This window comes from Halichondria panicea, chromosome 4 (genome assembly GCF_963675165.1).
Source record: "Halichondria panicea chromosome 4, odHalPani1.1, whole genome shotgun sequence".
Classification (NCBI taxonomy): domain Eukaryota; kingdom Metazoa; phylum Porifera; class Demospongiae; order Suberitida; family Halichondriidae; genus Halichondria; species Halichondria panicea.
The window spans coordinates 3,471,406-3,490,703 of NC_087380.1; the positions used below are offsets into that span (position 1 = coordinate 3,471,406).

At 41.9% G+C, this 19,298-nt stretch overlaps 2 protein-coding genes across 2 annotated transcripts; both read left to right on the forward strand.

Moving 5' to 3' along the window:
* The first annotated feature begins 546 nt into the window (after window positions 1–546).
* LOC135335382 (CUB and sushi domain-containing protein 1-like) lies at window positions 547–6,600 on the forward strand. The gene is made up of 12 exons (XM_064530868.1): window positions 547–775; window positions 1,518–1,844; window positions 1,895–2,074; window positions 2,122–2,295; window positions 3,831–4,007; window positions 4,122–4,298; window positions 4,360–4,533; window positions 4,598–4,774; window positions 4,829–5,005; window positions 5,057–5,233; window positions 5,288–5,343; window positions 6,116–6,600. The coding sequence occupies exons 1-12, from the start codon at window positions 700–702 to the stop codon at window positions 6,422–6,424; spliced, it is 2,181 nt and encodes a 726-aa protein (XP_064386938.1). The 5' UTR covers window positions 547–699; the 3' UTR covers window positions 6,425–6,600.
* Window positions 6,601–7,232: 632 nt separating this feature from the next.
* Window positions 7,233–10,981, forward strand: LOC135335384 (CUB and sushi domain-containing protein 1-like). Its single transcript, XM_064530870.1, has 10 exons — window positions 7,233–7,342; window positions 7,403–7,579; window positions 8,204–8,380; window positions 8,504–8,680; window positions 8,753–8,926; window positions 8,991–9,167; window positions 9,229–9,405; window positions 9,457–9,633; window positions 9,688–9,743; window positions 10,556–10,981. Exons 1-10 carry the CDS (start codon window positions 7,294–7,296, stop codon window positions 10,865–10,867), a joined length of 1,653 nt encoding a protein of 550 aa, XP_064386940.1. The 5' UTR covers window positions 7,233–7,293; the 3' UTR covers window positions 10,868–10,981.
* Window positions 10,982–19,298: the final 8,317 nt, after the last annotated feature.

Below are 19,298 nucleotides of genomic sequence, written 5' to 3' on the forward strand. Positions count from 1 at the left end.
CTTAGATGATCTACTAGTCTAGATTGTGTGTTCAGATTCTATCAGACTATTACCTTTTCTTGTGTCTTTCTACATGCTAGTATAGATCAAGAGAATAGCTTAAAGTTAGTCATCATTATCATATATAGCAGGTAGCTACTGCCACCAGAGCTGGCCACGCTGGTTCTCTGATCTGACTTGCAGCACAGCTTGGTGGTTGTCTCAGTACATGTACAGTCTTATTAACTCTGAATGCGTGGGAGAATACCTTACGTCACGATTGTGGGCTACATATCGCCCACGTTCATAAAAATCCTTGAGGATCACGCGATTTCCCAAACCAGGCCTTACTTTTTCTTAACTGTAGATCTACGCCCATTTCTTTCTTTGCTGCCTCACTAGCACTATGTCTTTCTAGTGATTTGTGGATGAACAGTGACAACAGCAAGAAAAAGTAAGGCCTGGGAACGAGGCTATAAAATTCTGAAAGAGATGAGTCTCGAGGAAACACAGCTTTGGGAATTACCCGGCAAAAATGTGCTTAATAGCTCGTAACGCGGATAATTTTCGAGGCTCCACTGCAGATTCAATGTAAAATTATCATGTGCACCACTCCGTTTCCTATCCCTCTATTTATAAACTTCAATCTATGACTGCACAGAGGACAAGCAAAAGGATCTAGGAATAGACACGGAAAAGACAGCTTATACACTGGATAGAATGGCTACTGTAACTCTATTTGATTTTCTCTGCTGTCTGCTGGGAAGTGTTTCTCTTGTGTATGGGCAGACTTTGTGTGAGTTGATATGCAGTGCAACTATACTGAGTTACTGCACGTATATACTGCAAAACTAGATCGACCGTAATACCTCGATTTAAGGCGACACTTAACAATTCCAGAGGTCGCTTTTTTGGAAGTCCTGGTATTGCATATTTAGAGGGTCGTATCTAATTCTTGCCTCGATTTCAGGCCGCATAAAAAACATGTATTTTCAAGTGGGCTATGCTCGAGGTTAGGGTGTGGTTCTCATTTACCTCCATTTACGACACAATATTATATTGTCATCGCAGCTTTCGCTACTTTTAGAATTGCCGGAGCTAGACGACACAATATTATGTTATCATCGCAGCTTCGCTACTTTTAGAGGTCATAAAATTATCGTTATTATTTGGACCTTAAATCGGTATAGTTTTAAAGCTAGGCGGCTGGTGCTATAATTAATAAGGAATTCTTGTGCTAATGTACTGGAAATATTGTATGTAGATGAAACAAGTATAGATTTGGTACCAGAGCATCAATTATTGTATTAATGCTTTGGTATATTGTGGACAAGAACATTAATATTAGCATGAGATTACCTCACCGTGATTAAATTTATAAGTAGGTAGTCTGTTATGTATATAACTCTTCTAAAATGTTCTGTCTAGTTTGATATAAAATTAGCCCCATAAATAAGAGAAGGAGCGGCTAACTTCAACGTATACTCGGGAATCAAGTTACGATACTACAAATGCATGTGTCATATAATAATATACAGATCGACTGGCATCACCAAATGAGCCTGATGGCACTGACCACACTGGAGAGATCATCTCGTTCTCTGATGTTGGACCAGCAGTTGATAGTAATCCACCAGCCTGGTATTGCTACACGAACGACCATAGTCGTGTGAGATGGGATTTCCCTAATAGGAATTCATTGCCCATAGACCTAGTTAAAGGGGTTGCAACTGGGGACGATCTGTTCATCAGTGGTCTTCATGAACGAGCCGTTGTTCTGCATCGTGGACCCTCACACTTCAGTCCTGATGGAGAACACTGCTGTACGAGGAATGATAATACACATAGGATATGTGTCACCTTCAGTGAGTACTAACTATAATTATATGTTCAATACTAACCCCCACCCCCACAGCTCCCTGTCCCACACTGAGTCCCCTGTCTAATGGAATGATCTCATACGACCCAGACACAAACATGGCCACCTACAGCTGTGACACTGGGTACACTATCAGTGGAGCTACTCCGATAACTTGTATGAGTACTAGTACTACTAGTGCTGGTACCTGGTCTACAACACCACCCACTTGTACAAGTAAGACATGACGAAACTAATAAGTAATTTTATTTTTCCCAACACAGTGGTCACCTGCCCTGTCCTACCTGACCCTACCAATGGAGGCGTGTCCAACCCTAGCCTCAACTACCAAGGCGTTGCCACATACAGCTGTGATACTGGCTTTGTCCTCGCTGGAAGTGCTACTAGACAGTGTCGAGCTACTGGTCAGTGGTCAGGAGTGGCACCAACTTGTCCACGTGAGTTAGCAAATATAGGTGGTTCCATTTGGTCTCCCTATGATTGTTTTGAGCAGTGTGTGTTAGTTTACGAATGTCTATATGCGTTGACTTCGACCCTGGAAGTTCTGTGGTCAATTTATGGTTTCATTTATATGCTTTTGTGGTTGGCAGGTTAGCATGCCAAGGACTTCTACATGGAAAATGCTACTTTTAGCTCTATAAAGCATATACTGTACAGCGTGACATTTTCGAGGCACACACATTTCATAGAATGGTCAATTTCGTTATTCATAGATAAATGAAATCTATGAGCTAGCTAGCTTTTACAGTGCTTGATAGCTATAATTATAGCTGTTGGTATGGTATCCATTGACTCTCTATGCATGCACACTGTTACCTTGTCTGATCATACTCGGTGGCGTAGGAACCAATTTCTCAATGGGGGGCTCTAGTTTTTTGAATGGTATGCCTATCTACATAATGCAACTAGAAGATAGGGGCTCCAGCCCCTGGAGCCCCCCCTTCCTACGCCACTGATACTGAGAGAATGTGATACATGGACTTGGACCATTTTATTCCAGTTCCTGGTCAATATGCATTAATTAAATGTTGTAAAATGAACTGTAACATAATGATATCTAGATCTAGTTAGGGTTGCCTGCTTGCATTGCACCTAGCTTGCTCACTTTCTAGCTAACTATCGAGTCTACCTCGTCACAGAGACATTCCCTTACTGGATGGGGCTCGAAAGTACAGAGCCGGAGGAAGCAAAATTAAAGTGGTCGGGCCGGAATTCCAAAGAGGGGTCCTCGAGTCCTCGATGTAGATACATTTGAGAGCTGACTAGACTGGAAACCACACCCTTTCTTTTAGGAAAGGGGCTTCCGGGCATGGTTTCCAGTCTAGGATCTGACACATACCTGATAACACAAATTACAAACACTGAAAGGTATAGATTACAAGCTGGTTATTTTCGAGGCACTAAATTTTCGAGGTCGAAAATTTGGTTCCTTGAAAATTGGTTCACTTCCGGTTGAAATACCTTTCATTTGTAGGCGTGTGGTCATTTTCAAACCTCTATCCTCGAAAATAAAATTGCAAAGTGTTTAGTTTGAGCAATCCGTCAAAATTTTAGTGCCTCGAAACTAACCCGCTAGCGGAGTGCAGAGCTCAACTGGATCTTCAAGTATTAAAGCTATAATACGTGTAGACTCTAGTAGAGTCAGGCAGGGGTGGGTGCTTAAGCACCCAAAGTACCTCATCTGCCTACGCCCCTAGCCTGCTGGTAACACTAGCAGCGCTAGAGCTAGTAGCATGCACTGGTGCAGCAGTAGTACCAGTAGCAGCAGTAGAGTCAGTCGCCGAACTCCGTTAGACATCAAAGTGCGCCAGGTAAAAGCAAAACAAGACCGCATGCTCTAATAGATGGCCATGTAAAAACTAACCTGTGAAAACGGAGATAGGCCAAGTCGCTTCCATTTCACAGAGTTAGAGCTGTTATTAACTGTTAAGTTAAAGTGCTCAATCAACAAATTTCTATACACATTATGCAGTTGTGGATTGTGGACAACCTACTGCTCCCAGTAATGGAGAAGTTAACATGCCTGTTGGTACTACATTCAATAACGTGGCACACTACAGTTGCCATTCCTGCTATCGTCGTCTAGGAGTTTCATTACGGATTTGTGGAGGAAATGGACTGTGGATCCCAGCTCAACCAGCATGTGAAAGTAAGAAGATTAGTACCTGAATCAGTTGGTTAAGAGGGGATATAAAAAGCAAATGCAAATGCAATTGGTACTTCATGACATTTATATAATATGCTCTTCCGTAATTATTTGCAGTTCTTGATTGCGATCGACCTCCTGATCTTGAAAATGGAATAACCACAACACCTTACACAACAACTTGCAGTAGTGTGGTCACCTACAGCTGTGACAGAGGCTATTTACTGGAGGGAGTTAGCTCACGTTCCTGTCAGACTAATGAAGAGTGGTCTAATGGAACAGCACTGTGCAATCGTATGCTATAATAGTCTTTTGTTAGCTATATAATAGTGAGTTATTCTACATTCACATGCAGCTATTGACTGTGGCAGCTTGAGTAGTCCTGACAGAGGCACAGTGTTGTTGTCTGGCTCTACTTTCATGAGCAGAGCTACCTACTCTTGCAACAGTGGATACCCACTGAGAGGACCTGCAGTACGTACTTGTGGTCCTGATGGACAATGGTCCCAATATTCACCTAGCTGCGAGCGTGAGTGATTGTGATTTGTGATTAACAATACTGTGGTTATTAACATCACACTAATTTCTTTCAGCTGTGGACTGTGGTGCATTGATGAACCCTACTAATGGAGGAGTAGACACATCGTCTGGAACCATTTTCATGAATAGAGCTACCTACACTTGTAACATAGGCCATAATCTTGTGGGAACTAGCTCAAGAATGTGTTTAGCAAGTGGAATGTGGAGTTCTGTACAGCCAACTTGTGAAGGTACAAGCTGCATTATTTAGGTTTATACACACTATACAACATTCCACTGAACAGTTGTTGACTGTGGAGCACTTGAAGACCTCAGAGATGGCAGAGTTGTGATATTACAGGGAACCACTTTTGGTCAATTAGTTGTGTACTCTTGCAATGAGGGGTACACACTAAATGGAAATGCCAGACGTACTTGCACTGTTAGTGGGCAATGGACAGGGTCAGCCCCATTCTGTGATCGTGAGTAGTTATCAATAGTTGCTATTGTATTGCAAAAATTGTCTTGTGTAGCCGTCGACTGTAGAGGGCTTGATGCTCCAGCTGATGGTCATGTGACCACCTCTCAAGGCACTCACTTTATGGATACTGCCTTGTACAGTTGTTCCCCAGGCTACAACCTCACTGGATGCTCCGAGGCAGTGTGTCAGTCCAATGCCACCTGGTCATGTGACCCTCCTTTCTGTGCCGGTAAGCCTTTTGAGTCAAACTAATAAATTAAAGTGTTTACTCATTCATATACAGACAATACAATGATTCAACTCAAGTTCGGGCCAACTAGCTATTGTGTGGAGTGGAATGTAAGTCGCCTCGTTTTATTCTACTTGGGCTGATACCAGTTACAAGCTTTTTGTGTGCATGATCAAGGGGCTGGCTACAGTGTTTCTGGTGTACGAGATTTCAAAATCATGTGATTTCAAAATGATTTCCAGATTTTAATAATAGATTCCAGTAATGGTTGTTAATATATGGATGGGTAAAGACAGGAGGCCATGCCTTTTACCTGTCGGAAGGGACTGGGAAGGTGACTATCGATTACTTGTCTTCACTGCCTCGAATTCAGGCGTTTTTCTCAAAGCGGCCTGGATTCGACTTGCGGTTCAAAGAAAGGATGTGTCACACCTACGCAGACTAAAGCCGTGGTGTGAAGATTGCGGATTTCGTGCTTTCTGTTGATTTCTACTGATTTCAAGTTGGGCTGTGCGAGATTTTACGTTGTTGCCAGCTCCTTGTGTAATACTCTGCATGGCTTCATTCATCATACTGACGTTACGAGTTCCCTGTGCACTTTCTTTCAGTGAAGACATAAGTATACTCATAAAGCACTTGTCAAACTAATGCCCCACCCCACCCCTAACGTGATCTAATCCCCTTACTTTTTGGGCATGTTGTTAGGTCTAATCCCCTCCCCTGTAGACGCAGGTAAACATGGCGGTTATGTGCATGGGGATTATACCTCTAAGTCCCCTAGGTAGGGAAGCAATTTCAAGTCTAAACCCCACCTATCCCGGTAGAGGGGATAGGTGGGGCATTAGTTTGACAAGTGCATAACGGTACTCATTTTCCTTGTAGGATGATAAAGTTAAATTGATGTACAAGATCATGCACATTGCCATCACCAAGGCAATAGAAAAGAGTGGACATGACATTCCCATGAACAACATTCAACCTGGCTACTTTATCTGTTACGAATCCACAACGAGGACGACCTATCGAACCACGATCACTGGTACGAAGAGTGTGAGTGCTGTCAACTATGCTGAAGTACTTGAGGAGTGGGTGGAGTCTGGAGTGACCACCAGGTTCCTATGGTATGCTATCAGGACGGACAAGGCTTGTCCAGTGGTCATTGACTCCATGGACCAGGACGAGTGTGAATAACAATGTATAGCGAGTATTGATAGACTCAATTCATCGTACATTTTAAGGAAACTTATAAGTTATAATGCTGCACTGTCTAGGATATTGTAGATTTGCATACTGTTTATATAACTTAAAGTTATGATTGTTGCTATCCTGTAGAGTCCTATATATATGATATTTTCTATTCAAAAGTATGACAGCAGCTATATAGATAAATATGTAGGCCTTGGTATATAATTATAGAGTACGCTCAAAACATTGCCTATTCTTTTATTCTCAAAATAACGGTCTTTTCTATTATTCACTCATGCATGCAGTGTTAAACACTGTGTCCGCAATTGATTATAATTGCAAATGTTCGATTTATTGATCGAGAGACCTTCACAAGTTTAACCCAGTGTAGTGGCGAAAAATCAAGCTCAAACTCTTTATCTCGGGCCCTGCACTGTGCAGGGCCCAAGATAAAGAGTTTGAGCTTGATTTTTGATCAGCAGCTAGCTAAAGAGCTCCGCTATATAGTCCTCAGTTATTATTTTTGCAGGAATCCTAACTTACGTTGTTTTTGGCTAGTTGGGCGTAGCTGGACCATCCCTCCAGGGACGGTCGGGCCACGCCCAACTAGTTTTTGGCCACCGGACGGTGTCTTCTTTTAGCTGTATTAAAGACAGACATCTCAATGTATAGCTAGGTCAGGTTAACAAAGTGGCTTTGCAATGGTCCTTAAATGTTGTCTGTATCTTCTGTAGAGTAAGTCACCTAACTCTGTCAGTCATCGAAGTGTAATGCATGAACAAAACAAGGATCGATTCAATATAATTGCACACTCTAATCATATAGATACTATAAATTACAACATAGGCCATATTCTTGTGGGAACCAGCTCAAGAATGTGTTTAGCAAATGGAAATTGGAGTTCTGTACAGCCAACTTGTAAAGGTACAAGCTTAAGAATGCATTATTTAGGTTATACACACTATACAACATTCCACTGAACAGTCGTTGACTGTGGAGCACTTGAAGGCTTCACAAATGGCAAAGTTGTGATATTACAGGGAACCACTTTTGGACAATCAGTTGTGTACTCTTGCAATGAGGGGTACACACTAAATGGAGATGCCAGACGTACTTGCACTGCTAGTGGGCAATGGTCAGGGTCAGCACCATCATGTGATCGTGAGTGGTTATCGCTAGTTGCCATTGTATTGCAATAATTTTCCTTTGTGTATCTTGTAGTTAATTTGGATCCAAAGGGCCTCATCGTCGTTCTCTAGTTCCTCGCGCCTGGTTGCAGAGTAGACTCGCCAGCCAGCCCTTCCTCGGGGTAAGGGCTGGCTGGCGAGTCTAGTTGCAGAGTTGGCTGGCGAGTCTAGTTGCAGAGTAGGTAGAGAAGTAGAAGCCGCTGATGTTTACCACAGAGTCACCCACAGAGACCACAGCGTCTTCTTCTTCAAAACTCATGTAATGCACAAACAAAACAAGATCGCACACTCTAGTAGATGGCCATGTAAAAACTAACCTGTGAAAACAGAGATAGGCGGGCCAAGTCGCTTCCATTTTAAACAGTGATCACTTGAAGAAAACTGCCGAATAATTCGATTTTCTCTAGAACATGATATACCGATCCCCACTTTTGCCAAACTACAGTACAGCTAGCTAGAGCTAACTGACACAAGCTGAGTTCAATCTAGATAGAGTGCAGTACTAGTACAGGGTTTAGAACCAGGTAACTTACAAAGCAGAGTTTGAGCTGTTACTGTTAAAAAGTGCTTAATCACAAAATTCTATCACATTATACAGCTGTGGATTGTGGACAACTTACTGCTCCCAGTAATGGAGAAGTTAGCATGCCTGTTGGTACTACGTTCAATAACGTGGCACACTACAGCTGCCATTCCTGCTATCGTCGTCTAGGAGTTTCATTACGGATTTGTGGAGGAAATGGACTGTGGATCCCAGCTCAACCAGCCTGTGAAAGTAAGAAGATTAGTACTTGAATCAGTTGGTTAAGAGAGGATATAAAAAGCAAATGCAAATGCAAATGCAAATTAAATTGGTACTTTATGACATTTATATATACTCTTCCATAATTATTTACAGTTCTTGATTGCGATCGACCTCCAGATCTTGAAAATGGAATAACCATAACACCTTACACAACGACTTGCAGCAGTGCGGTAACCTACAGCTGTGACAGAGGCTATTTACTGGAGGGAGTTAGCTCACGTTCCTGTCAGACTAATGAAGAGTGGTCTAATGAAACAGCACTGTGCAATCGTATGCTATACTTATAACAATACTCCATTTAGCTATATAATAATTAGTGAGTTATTCTACATTCACATGCAGCTATTGACTGTGGCAGCTTGAGTAGTCCTGACAGAGGCACAGTGTTGTTGTCTGGCTCTACTTTCATGAGCAGAGCTACCTACTCTTGCAACAGTGGATACCCACTGAGAGGACCTGCAGTACGTACTTGTGGTCCTGATGGGCGATGGTCCCAATATCCACCTAGCTGCGAGCGTGAGTGATTGTGATTTGTGATTAACAATACTGTGGTTATTAACATCACACTAATTTCTTTCAGCTGTGGACTGTGGTGCATTGATGAATCCTACTAATGGAGGAGTGGACACATCGTCTGGAACCATTTTCATGAATAGAGCTACCTACACTTGTAACATAGGCCATAATCTTGTGGGAACTAGCTTAAGAATGTGTTTAGCAAGTGGAATGTGGAGTTCTGTACAACCAACTTGCGAAGGTACAAGCTTAAGAATGCATTATTTAGGTTTGTACACACTATACAACATTCCACTGAACAGTTGTTGACTGTGGAGCACTTGAAGACCTCACAAATGGCAGAGTTGTGATATTGCAGGGAACCACTTTTGGCCAGTCAGTTGTGTACTCTTGCAATGAGGGGTACACACTAAATGGAGATGCCAGACGTACTTGCACTGTTAATGGGAAGTGGACAGGGTCAGCACCATCATGTGATCGTGAGTGGTTATCGCTAGTTGACATTGTATTGCAAAAATTGTCTTGTGTAGCCGTCGACTGTGGAGGGCTTGATGCTCCAGCTAATGGTCATGTGACCACCTCTCAAGGCACTCACTTTATGGATACTGCCTTGTACAGTTGTTCCCCAGGCTACAACCTCACTGGATGCTCCGAGGCAGTGTGTCAGTCCAATGCCACCTGGTCATGTGACCCTCCTTTCTGTGCCGGTAAGCCTTTTGAGTCAAACTAATAAATTAAAATGTTTACTCATTCATATACAGACAATACAATGATCCAACTCAAGTTCGGGCCAACTAGCTATTGTGTGGAGTGGAATGTAAGTCGCCTCGTTTTATTCTACTTGGGTTGATACCAGTTACAAGCTTTTTGTGTGCATGATCAAGGGGCTGGCTACAGGTGTTTCTGGTGTACGAGATTTCAAAATCATGTGATTTCAAAATGATTTCCAGATTTCAATAATAGATTCCAGTAATGGTTGTTAATGTATGGATGGGTATAAAGACAGGAGGCCATGCCTTTTACCTGTCGGAAGGGACTGGGAAGGTGACTATCGATTTCAAATTCAGGCGTTTTTCTCAAAGCGGCCTGGATTCGAGGCTATACTTGCGGTTCAAAGAAAGAATGTGTCACACCTACCCGCAGACTATACTTTAAAAAAGCCGTGGTGTCGAGATTGCATAGAAGATTTCGGATTTCATGCTTTCTGTTGACTGATTTCTACTGATTTCAAGTTGGGCTGTGCGAGATTTTTCGTTGTTGGCAGCCCCTTGTGTAATAGTATATATTCACTCTGCATGGCTTCATTCATCATACTGACGTTACGAGTTCCCTGTGCACTTTCTTTCAGTGAAGACATAAGTATACTCATAAAGCACTTGTCAAACTAATGCCCCCACCCCCACCCCAGTGACCCCACCCCTAACATGATCTAATCCCCTTACTTTTGGTGGTCTAATCCCCTCCCCTGTAGACCCAGGTAAACATGGCGGTTATGTGCATGGGGATTATACCTCTTAAGTCCCCTAGGTAGGGAAGCAATTTCAAGTCTAAACCCCACCTATCCTGGTAGAGGGGTGGGGCATTAGTTTAACAAGTGTATAACGATAACGGTACTCATTTTCCTTGTAGGATGAGAAAGTTAAAATGATGTACAAGATCATGCACATTGCCATCACCAAGGCAATAGAAAAGAGTGGACATGACATTCCCATGAACAACATTCAACCTGGCTACTTTATCTGTTACGAATCCACAACGAGGACGACCTATCGAACCACAATCACTGGTACAAAGAGTGTGAGCGCTGTCAACTATGCTGAAGTACTTGAGAAGTGGGTGGAGTCTGGAGTGACCACCAGGTTGCTATGGTACGCTATCAGGATGGACAAGGCTTGTCCAGTGGTCATTGACTCCATGGACCAGGACGAGTGTGAAGTATAGCGAGTTATTGATTATTGACTCGTACATTTTAAGGAAATTTATAAGTTATAATGCTGCACTGTCTAGGATGTTGTAGATTTGCATACTGTTTATATAAACTGCATCATAAAGTTATGATTGTTGCTATCCTGTAGAGTCCTATATATTATTCAAAAGTATGACGGCAGCTATAAACATGTAGGCCTTGGTATAATTATAGAGTACACTCAAAACATTGCCTATTCTTTTATTCTCAAAATAACAGGCTGTTATCTTTTCAAATTACCTATTATTCCCGCATTATTCACTCGTGCATGCAGTGTTAAACACCGTGTCCGGCCAATTGAATTATAATTGCAAATGTTCGATTTATTGTTCGAGAGACCTTCACAAGTTCAACCCAGTGTAGTGCAGGGCCCGAGATAAAGAGTTTGAGCTTGATTTTTGGTCAGCAGCTAGCTAAAGAGCTCCGCTATATAGTCCTCAGTTATTATTTTTGCAGGAATCCTGAGAATATCAGCTAACTTACGATGTTTTGGCAACCACCGGACGGTGTCTTCTTTTAGCTGTATAAGACAGACAATTCAGCTAGGTCAGGCTAACAAACTGGCTTTGCAATGGTCCTTAAATGCTGTATGTGTCTTCTGTAGAGTAAGTCGCCTAACTCCGGTCCGTCAGTCATCGAAGTGTAATGCACGAACAAAACAAGGATTTATTCGATTTCATGCATTGCACACTCTAATAGATGGCCATAACAACTAACCAGATACGTCAGATCGTTTCCAGTCTGAACAGTGATCACTCGAAAAATATGTACTTCCCATTGCAATAATTCGATTTTCACACATTCGCAAGACCTTAACACTGCGTGTGAATGGTTATTAATGGTTTGGTACAACAGTGTTGTCTCTATGCCACTCTTGGAGATCAACCTGCTGAACCTGTACACAAAAGTATCAGTCAGAGGAACTGACAGCATTTTTCTATAGCTATAGGATCATCGTACCCACACTTACGTTACCTAATTGATAACAGCTGTATGATGCATATACATAGACAGTTTTCAATATGTTTTTTCCCTCACTGAACTTATTGACTCTCTCGAACCTCCGGGTAGTGGAGGATTCATGTATATATGCAGAGATTATGGGTGATATCCTTCTCTAAGGTGTGTATGCATGGTCATATAGATAAACGAAAGAGAGGCAGAGCGATAGAGAGAGAGCAAAGGAGGATTGTCAGGGTCTAAAGTATAAAGCTGCTTCCGAGGACTTTAATTAAATCCCATGCACTCAGCTAGCTCCGGAGATATTTAGATGAATGGAATTCAATTAAAGTCCTCAGGAAGCAGCTTTGCACATCTTGAATGAATACTGTATAGCTATGCATCTTGAATGCAATCTGAATGAAAATGTAACATTGAAACAATGGCCCACCATAGCTCCACAACTGAGACGACCTATTATATCGAACCTGTCAAACCAGAGTGTGATGTGAACTGATTAATTATGTGCATGCATGCAGCTACATTTCATCACCTTTAATTAAATCCTATATAGCTGCGCGGCATGTCTCACCATCACATCAGACAACTCCCTCAGGCTTGTAATGTGTCCATTTATGTTAAGTGCAACTCGGAGATTTCTCGAACTAGTCTCGTCCCTTCCTCTCCTTGTAATTGATTGGTCGAGAAGCACGCTATTCTCGGATAATGTGAGTCTGTTAATCGAAATTCAACTCATGGAGATACGCTGTGATCATTGGAACTGTTTTCAATGCATTCCTTATCGATAATCACCACGATTACTTCATACAGCTGCTTCTACACAAGAGATCACTTCATCTAAGTGCTAGTGTGATGCTCTTCTTTCCAGTTCTAATGATCTCGTTTTCCTCCTCACCACACTTATTATATCACGTCTTATTTGTGTCGAATTTGGGCTCTCTAATGAGTCTCTATAGACTTATACCGATATTAGGTACTGTTCTCCGGCGTGTTTTTTTGTGGTAGCTATTGTTCATTGGTCTGCAAATTAACATTAATAGGGAGGGTATGAACTTCTTTATTCTCATTCTTGTTCTCTTCAGTTCAACTTTGTCTTCATATTAAATAGTATAAAGACAATGTTAAAGAGAACAAGATTGAGGATAACGAGGAGAGGGGCTCGTGTTGTGCCTGTAGCCAAGATACCTCAATGACTATAGGATGGATTTATAGATTTTACAGCGAAGTCATGTTCTTGTTTATAGGCTGGTGTTAGACTGACCATTATAATTGTCCTGCCTGCTTTCTTAATTAAGGCATGATTAATGTATTGTATTGTAAATCTATATCCTTTATTGGCTTGTTTTACACATCACAGGGTTGATAGTCCTCACTGGTGGACCTGAAGCTCTCGTCTACTCCAGTGTGAGTGTGGTTGAGGGGTCAGTAATCCAGATCTACTATACTGTAGAAGATAATACCACTTTCACCTTAATTCACATGGACTCTCAATGGAAGCTCTCTATTAAACGATCCACCTCACATTCGTATCAGGGAAGACAATCTCCCTGAGCGCTCAGCATCATTGCTCACTGATGACTCCACGCCTGTGCTCACTGTGGACAACCTCAGAGATTCTGATGATGGAGTCTATCAGTGCACTGCTACTAGTGGAACTACTTCTGGCAATGGAGCGGCTGTCACACTATACCTATAGCAAGTACGTAAATAAGTGTGTACAGACAAAAGTCATGTATGAATGATTACTAGCAACTTGTTTAAAGTGCGTTCTATATATAGCTGCATGTGTCCTCTACTCATTGATGTTGAATGAACCTATTGATGTCTTCTTCAGTTAGTTTTGTCCTCAATGACAATCGTATTGGGATAGCTCTTAGTGACACTGTTGATGGTTCTATACACTGACATGCATTGGTATATGGAGTGATGATATACCCCACCCCATCTGTGGTGTGGGTGAGGAGCGGACAAGTTGTGGATGACATTGACTCATGAATTACCATCACCTCGACCACAATCGTCAATGGACAAGTGACTATAGTTTTCTGACTATCACTATAACTAATTATTTGGGCTGTCTGATATAGGAGTGCACCAGTGTGTACCGATGGCAATGATGGTGAGGAGGTCATCACATCAGTACCACGTTGAGAATATCTGCATGAGTGTTGTATCATCACACCATCTGTATCATCATTTTACGTTCTCCTGAGAAGTTGGTCATTGAAGTGAGGGTGTCAGGAGAATATGAAATGCTGTTCTGGGTTGTAAACACTTTCATACCTGGTGGAATGCTTCCTTAAGAGCTACCTGACTATTTTGAGACGCTTGTACGAGACAATACCACTGCTGACGATGAGGGGTTCTACGTACATTGTTCAGCCTCAATTCAATTGGCAAGTTTGGCAAATTCCTTTTATGCATCATACCGGTGTTGATTTTGGAGTAATTGCGCCAGGTACGGCACTAATTTCATCTTAAACCAACTCTTTATAAAATCTAATTTCATAGTTGATGCCAACACAACATCTCTCAGCACCTCTACTGTTGTGATCCCCGAGGTAGGCAGTGCAGATCGACATCTCCTGTAGATCAGTGGGAGCTCCCATTCCTAGTATATCACAGGCATGCATGCGAGGTCAATAACTAAACCATTGACTTTTAGCAGACAGACACAGAGACGTCATTTGTAGCTACACTGCATGACTGGAAACAGAGGTGTTGACGTAACTCTTGGTAGCATTGAGTCACCCCTCCATATATTATTGTGAGTGCCACGTACCCTGATTGTGATGGAGTAACGGAACCAACTCTGATGATTTCACTGTCGCCAGCACGCAGTGCTTTCATCACCGTACAAGTAAATGGTGAGTAATATTCTAAATTCTCGGGTGCGGTATATACGGTAGTGTGTTTGTGTGTTTGTGTGTGTGTCTGTAGACTTCTGCTCAATAATAAATAAAATACAAGCAAGAGATTGTAAATAGGCTTCTAGTCTCGTTTTCTTGTATATTGCATATTGCAATTAGTGGATTTGCAAAAATGCTTCGTTCTAGAGTTATAGCTATAGGTTTGCTTACTTGGAATGCCATTGTAAGCCTTTTCAGAACAGTTGGTAGCAAAACTTGTCCATGGTGGGAGTGTTGCTACTCTACTCAGTAGTTAGCTCTACCTAGAACGCTAGCTATTGGTATAGCTGCAAGAGTGATAAAAAAATTGCAAGCTACACTTAATTTAGCTGTTTTATGCTAGACTCGCGAGCCGTCACTTTTGAAAAGTGGTCCAAACTATTTTTACAGATCTTAACGTCATTATAAAACATTGGAGAAACTCAAGCATGCTATTGACGTGCATGTGTGTGTGAGCACGTGTCTAATAAATCTCGAGACACGGTTGCTATAAGCTAGTGTGTGCCCCTGCACACACGAGAAAGGTTTCCTAAACGCAATACATTCGCAATGCATACCCTTTACCGCAACACTCCCTCAAGGGTGAGCCAGGCCATGACTATAGCAGCTGTTATTAGGGTTAGGCAATTATTAGTTGTATAGAGGAATGCAGCCGCGCTATTTAATTAATTAGCTCCCCATACTTGGGGGTAAATACGTGGCCTAGCCTTGCACCAGTCATTATATAGCCATCGAACTACCAGGAGGGAAGTTGTGATGTGTACATGTGGCAGCCAAACTAGTACAGTTTAGCCTTGATTATCCGAACCCCGATCATCCAAATTCTCGAATGTCTTAATGAGATTCGACCAAATTTATAGCCAACGCCTACTTGAGTTGCACCACCATTACATTTTTATTTTTATTTTTTATAATAATTCTGCAAATGCATGGATATACACTAGTAGCATAATTATTATGCTAACCTAACGTGTCCTGTATATAGTACTTACAATAGCATGTACAAATTAAAGATAAAGACTATACTAATGCAAGTGACAGAGTACATTATTAATATCTGTCAGGATGTTATAATTATTCTTATACAGATTTAGACGGTATATTTATTACCACACACCTAATGACTACAAATAATTACGTGTATACGCTATTCGCAATCAAAAAGTGAATGATGATGCAAATTGAGTAAGTTCAATGTCACTGATACAAAAACACATGCAGCAAAAACATGAGTACAAAATGGAACCGACCCATGCACTCCCCGCCTAAACTGTTCGTCTATTACACAACCCCCACTAGATATAATATTCTGCTCATTGACAACTACCGTATAGTTCATGGTTGAACAATATTTAGTCATTTTGTGGATAATAATTTCGTGGTTGCTGCTTGCACTGCAGGTAAAGGTAGGCAAGGTCGCTTCATCCGTGGGTAAAATATTCGTGGTCAGACCTCCAACCACAAAAACCACGAATATTTTGCTCCACGAAAAGTACCCTCTATATACGGTATATAATAGCAGTCGTTCTTTTACCTAAAGAACCTCTTAAATAATGTTAAATAAATTATTAATTGCTACATAAAGAGGCTAAAACTGTAAATTTTGTGTATGATTCATTCATGCAAAGGGCCAGTGGAATCTTCAGTATTCCTGCAACCTGTATAATGCATGAAACAATGCATATAAAATTATAGTGTCAAAAACCACAGCAAAGCTTACCCAGTGGCACCATGCAGCTCACTCCACCTCCCCTCTGCAGCTGACGTTTTGGCTCTCACCTGAACATTATATGTACTGCTATAATTATAGAGATTTGTAGTCACACCTGCACCAAATTTATAGCCAAGAGAACTTTTCCATGCCGTTGAAGATACCAGGCTAGTCAGCACTGACAACATCAGTGCTGACTAGCCTGGTATCTTCAACGGCATGGAAAAGTTCTCTTCTTCCTTTAGACACTACCAGATCCGAACCAGACCCTTGAGGAGAGAATCTGACATCGTAGCCAGTAATCCTCCCATACGACCTTGTGGGAGTGGTCCAAACCACATTAGTGCAGCAAACAATCACCAGGGATGGGGCATTAGACCCTAAAAGAAAGGTAGAAATAGAATCGACAATTTTGTTCCTGATAATTACACTGAGTATTTTGCTCAGTACAACTATTGTACAAATATTAATGCATGGTAAGTTGCAGACAAGTTTTTGTAAACATGTAGGATACTGGTAGAGATGTACGCACGTGTGTTTACTTGTATTGCGCAAAAATTTTCTAGAATGGTATCAGTCAAGTCACTTACTTGTATCCCCAGTCATGGTTACCACCTCACCGTCCTGTTCTGTCTTCCTTCACTCACTTCATTCTCAGTGATCACTCGGATGGTGTAGGTGGTGAGTGGCCGCAGACCGGACACTGAATAGTCCACCAGGGCATCTTGTTTGACATACGGCCTGCTGTTGTTGTTGTATTGAGCCATTCATTAAAGTCTCCACCAATTATTTGGTGTCGATCATCAGGTGAGACGGGAGCAAGGACATCATTTGGCGCTCCTGCAGTGAAAAGTGATAGATATGGCTAGCTATTATATTAGCATTCATCTCACCAGTGATTACATCTCTCCTCTGGAACAACCATCTGATCGATCCTCCGGGAAACTTCTGTATAGCCAAGGCAGGCACCAAAAATTGGCATTGACATTCTCTTGTACAACAGCAACAACTTCAGGATCTTCAATTACTATTATTACTGACTCCAAGGTCAAAGCAGCCAATTCGAGAAGCTCGGGATTTTGACCTAGCCTCAATAGTTCGATCTCAGGGCCTGACAGTGCAATGTTCCTTTGGCCTATGACGCTTGTTACTGCGACAACGCCAAGCAACAGCGTTAGATGAAGCACCTTGGCGACCATGGCTGAAAGCAGAAAAAGGGCAACAAAATTAATGTATTCTAGCTGCAAATTCAGGCTATCACCACACTTGTAAATATCTCTCACAAAACAATGGCAATCCAGTCATTGTCATTGTTCATCTTCAGGGGTTTTTTCTTGCCACGAAATAGGAAGTTTGGGTGACCAGACAAGTATACCACAAAAACATTATTTCAGTTGCTAAAAACAGGCATATAGCGGTCCTAAGGAATTGTTATTTAACATGAGATACCCTGTCACTCTTCTATATATAACCATAATTATTTAGCCTATAATTATAATTTATATAGATCTAGTTATTATTAGTCTAATAACAATTATGAAAACCGTTTCTTATTCACCTCCAAATAATTCTGGGTGGTCACAGTAATTACTATATGAACACCCACACCATTAGACTACGACAATCGGGCTAATTTCCAACACAATTTTATAGGAGAATGCCTCGATCCAGTTCGCGCTCCAGTTTTCTTGCCCCAAGTCAGCACAGCAATGAGCAATGATTGCTATAATTATATAAGACTAGTAATAAAACACTTTCGTACAATCATCTCTTTCATGCAAATCCCAGTTTCCGGGAAGCCACATTGGCATCAGTTAAGTTCCAGTCATAATCACAGCCATTAGTACCACCAGCAAGTCTTATATCTCTGACACTGCAGGTGTCATCAAGATAAAGACGACTATATGGAGCAGACAGTGTCATATGTTATCAGGGGAACTGTCAAAGGTAAGCGCTCGATCATGTGTTTTAGCGGACTGTACATGTACACCTATATACTGTTGCTGTATAACACATACAGCAACACATATATACAGCAACAGTAGGTGTACTTGTACATGCAGTAATCATACGATGCATTAAATAAACCCCCCAAAATAGTAGTGTATTTAAATAAAGTTTGGCTCCATGCATAACTATTATTAATTATACAAGAGAGATACTTCACAACAGTAAAATAGTATTATTATACCACACACGCCCACAGGTACCCTAGACAGCGGAATGCCGTCCGCAGCCACTATTCAGGCCCTTGGACTACCCACCTTCCAATCTAACTCCTCCCCAACCATGCTCCTACCCCCACTATCAACTCTCTCGCGGGCTTCCCGGACATTCCAACCATTCCCCCCAAACTACTCGACGCAATCCTCTCCTGGCAGTACACGGACCTCTCGGAGCTGCTGCCTGATCAACTCACATCAACCACTGACCCCCAAATCGTCCTTTTCCCGCAACGTAGCTGGGAAGGCCAGAAGAAGCGCAAACGGCAAATCACCGATATCGCCACATGCATGGGTGCAGCTGTACAGCACCTACATGCTAATCCTCTCTTCCAAGCACCCACAAGCCCTACCCGAATTAATTTCGTATCAATTATTTATGGTAAAGGCAGTAAAAAAGTTCAGGTACCCCTCATGGCTGTACTACGACACAGAGTTCCGGAAATGGGCCACCACCACAACACACTGCCAAGAGTGGTCCACCATTAATACACAGTTGTACTCCCTCACCTTTACTGGACAAGGCAACTCCGTGTCGTGGTGCCCAATATGCCAAGTAGACGGAGGAAACCACACCTTCGATTGCCCACGGTACCCTATCCCC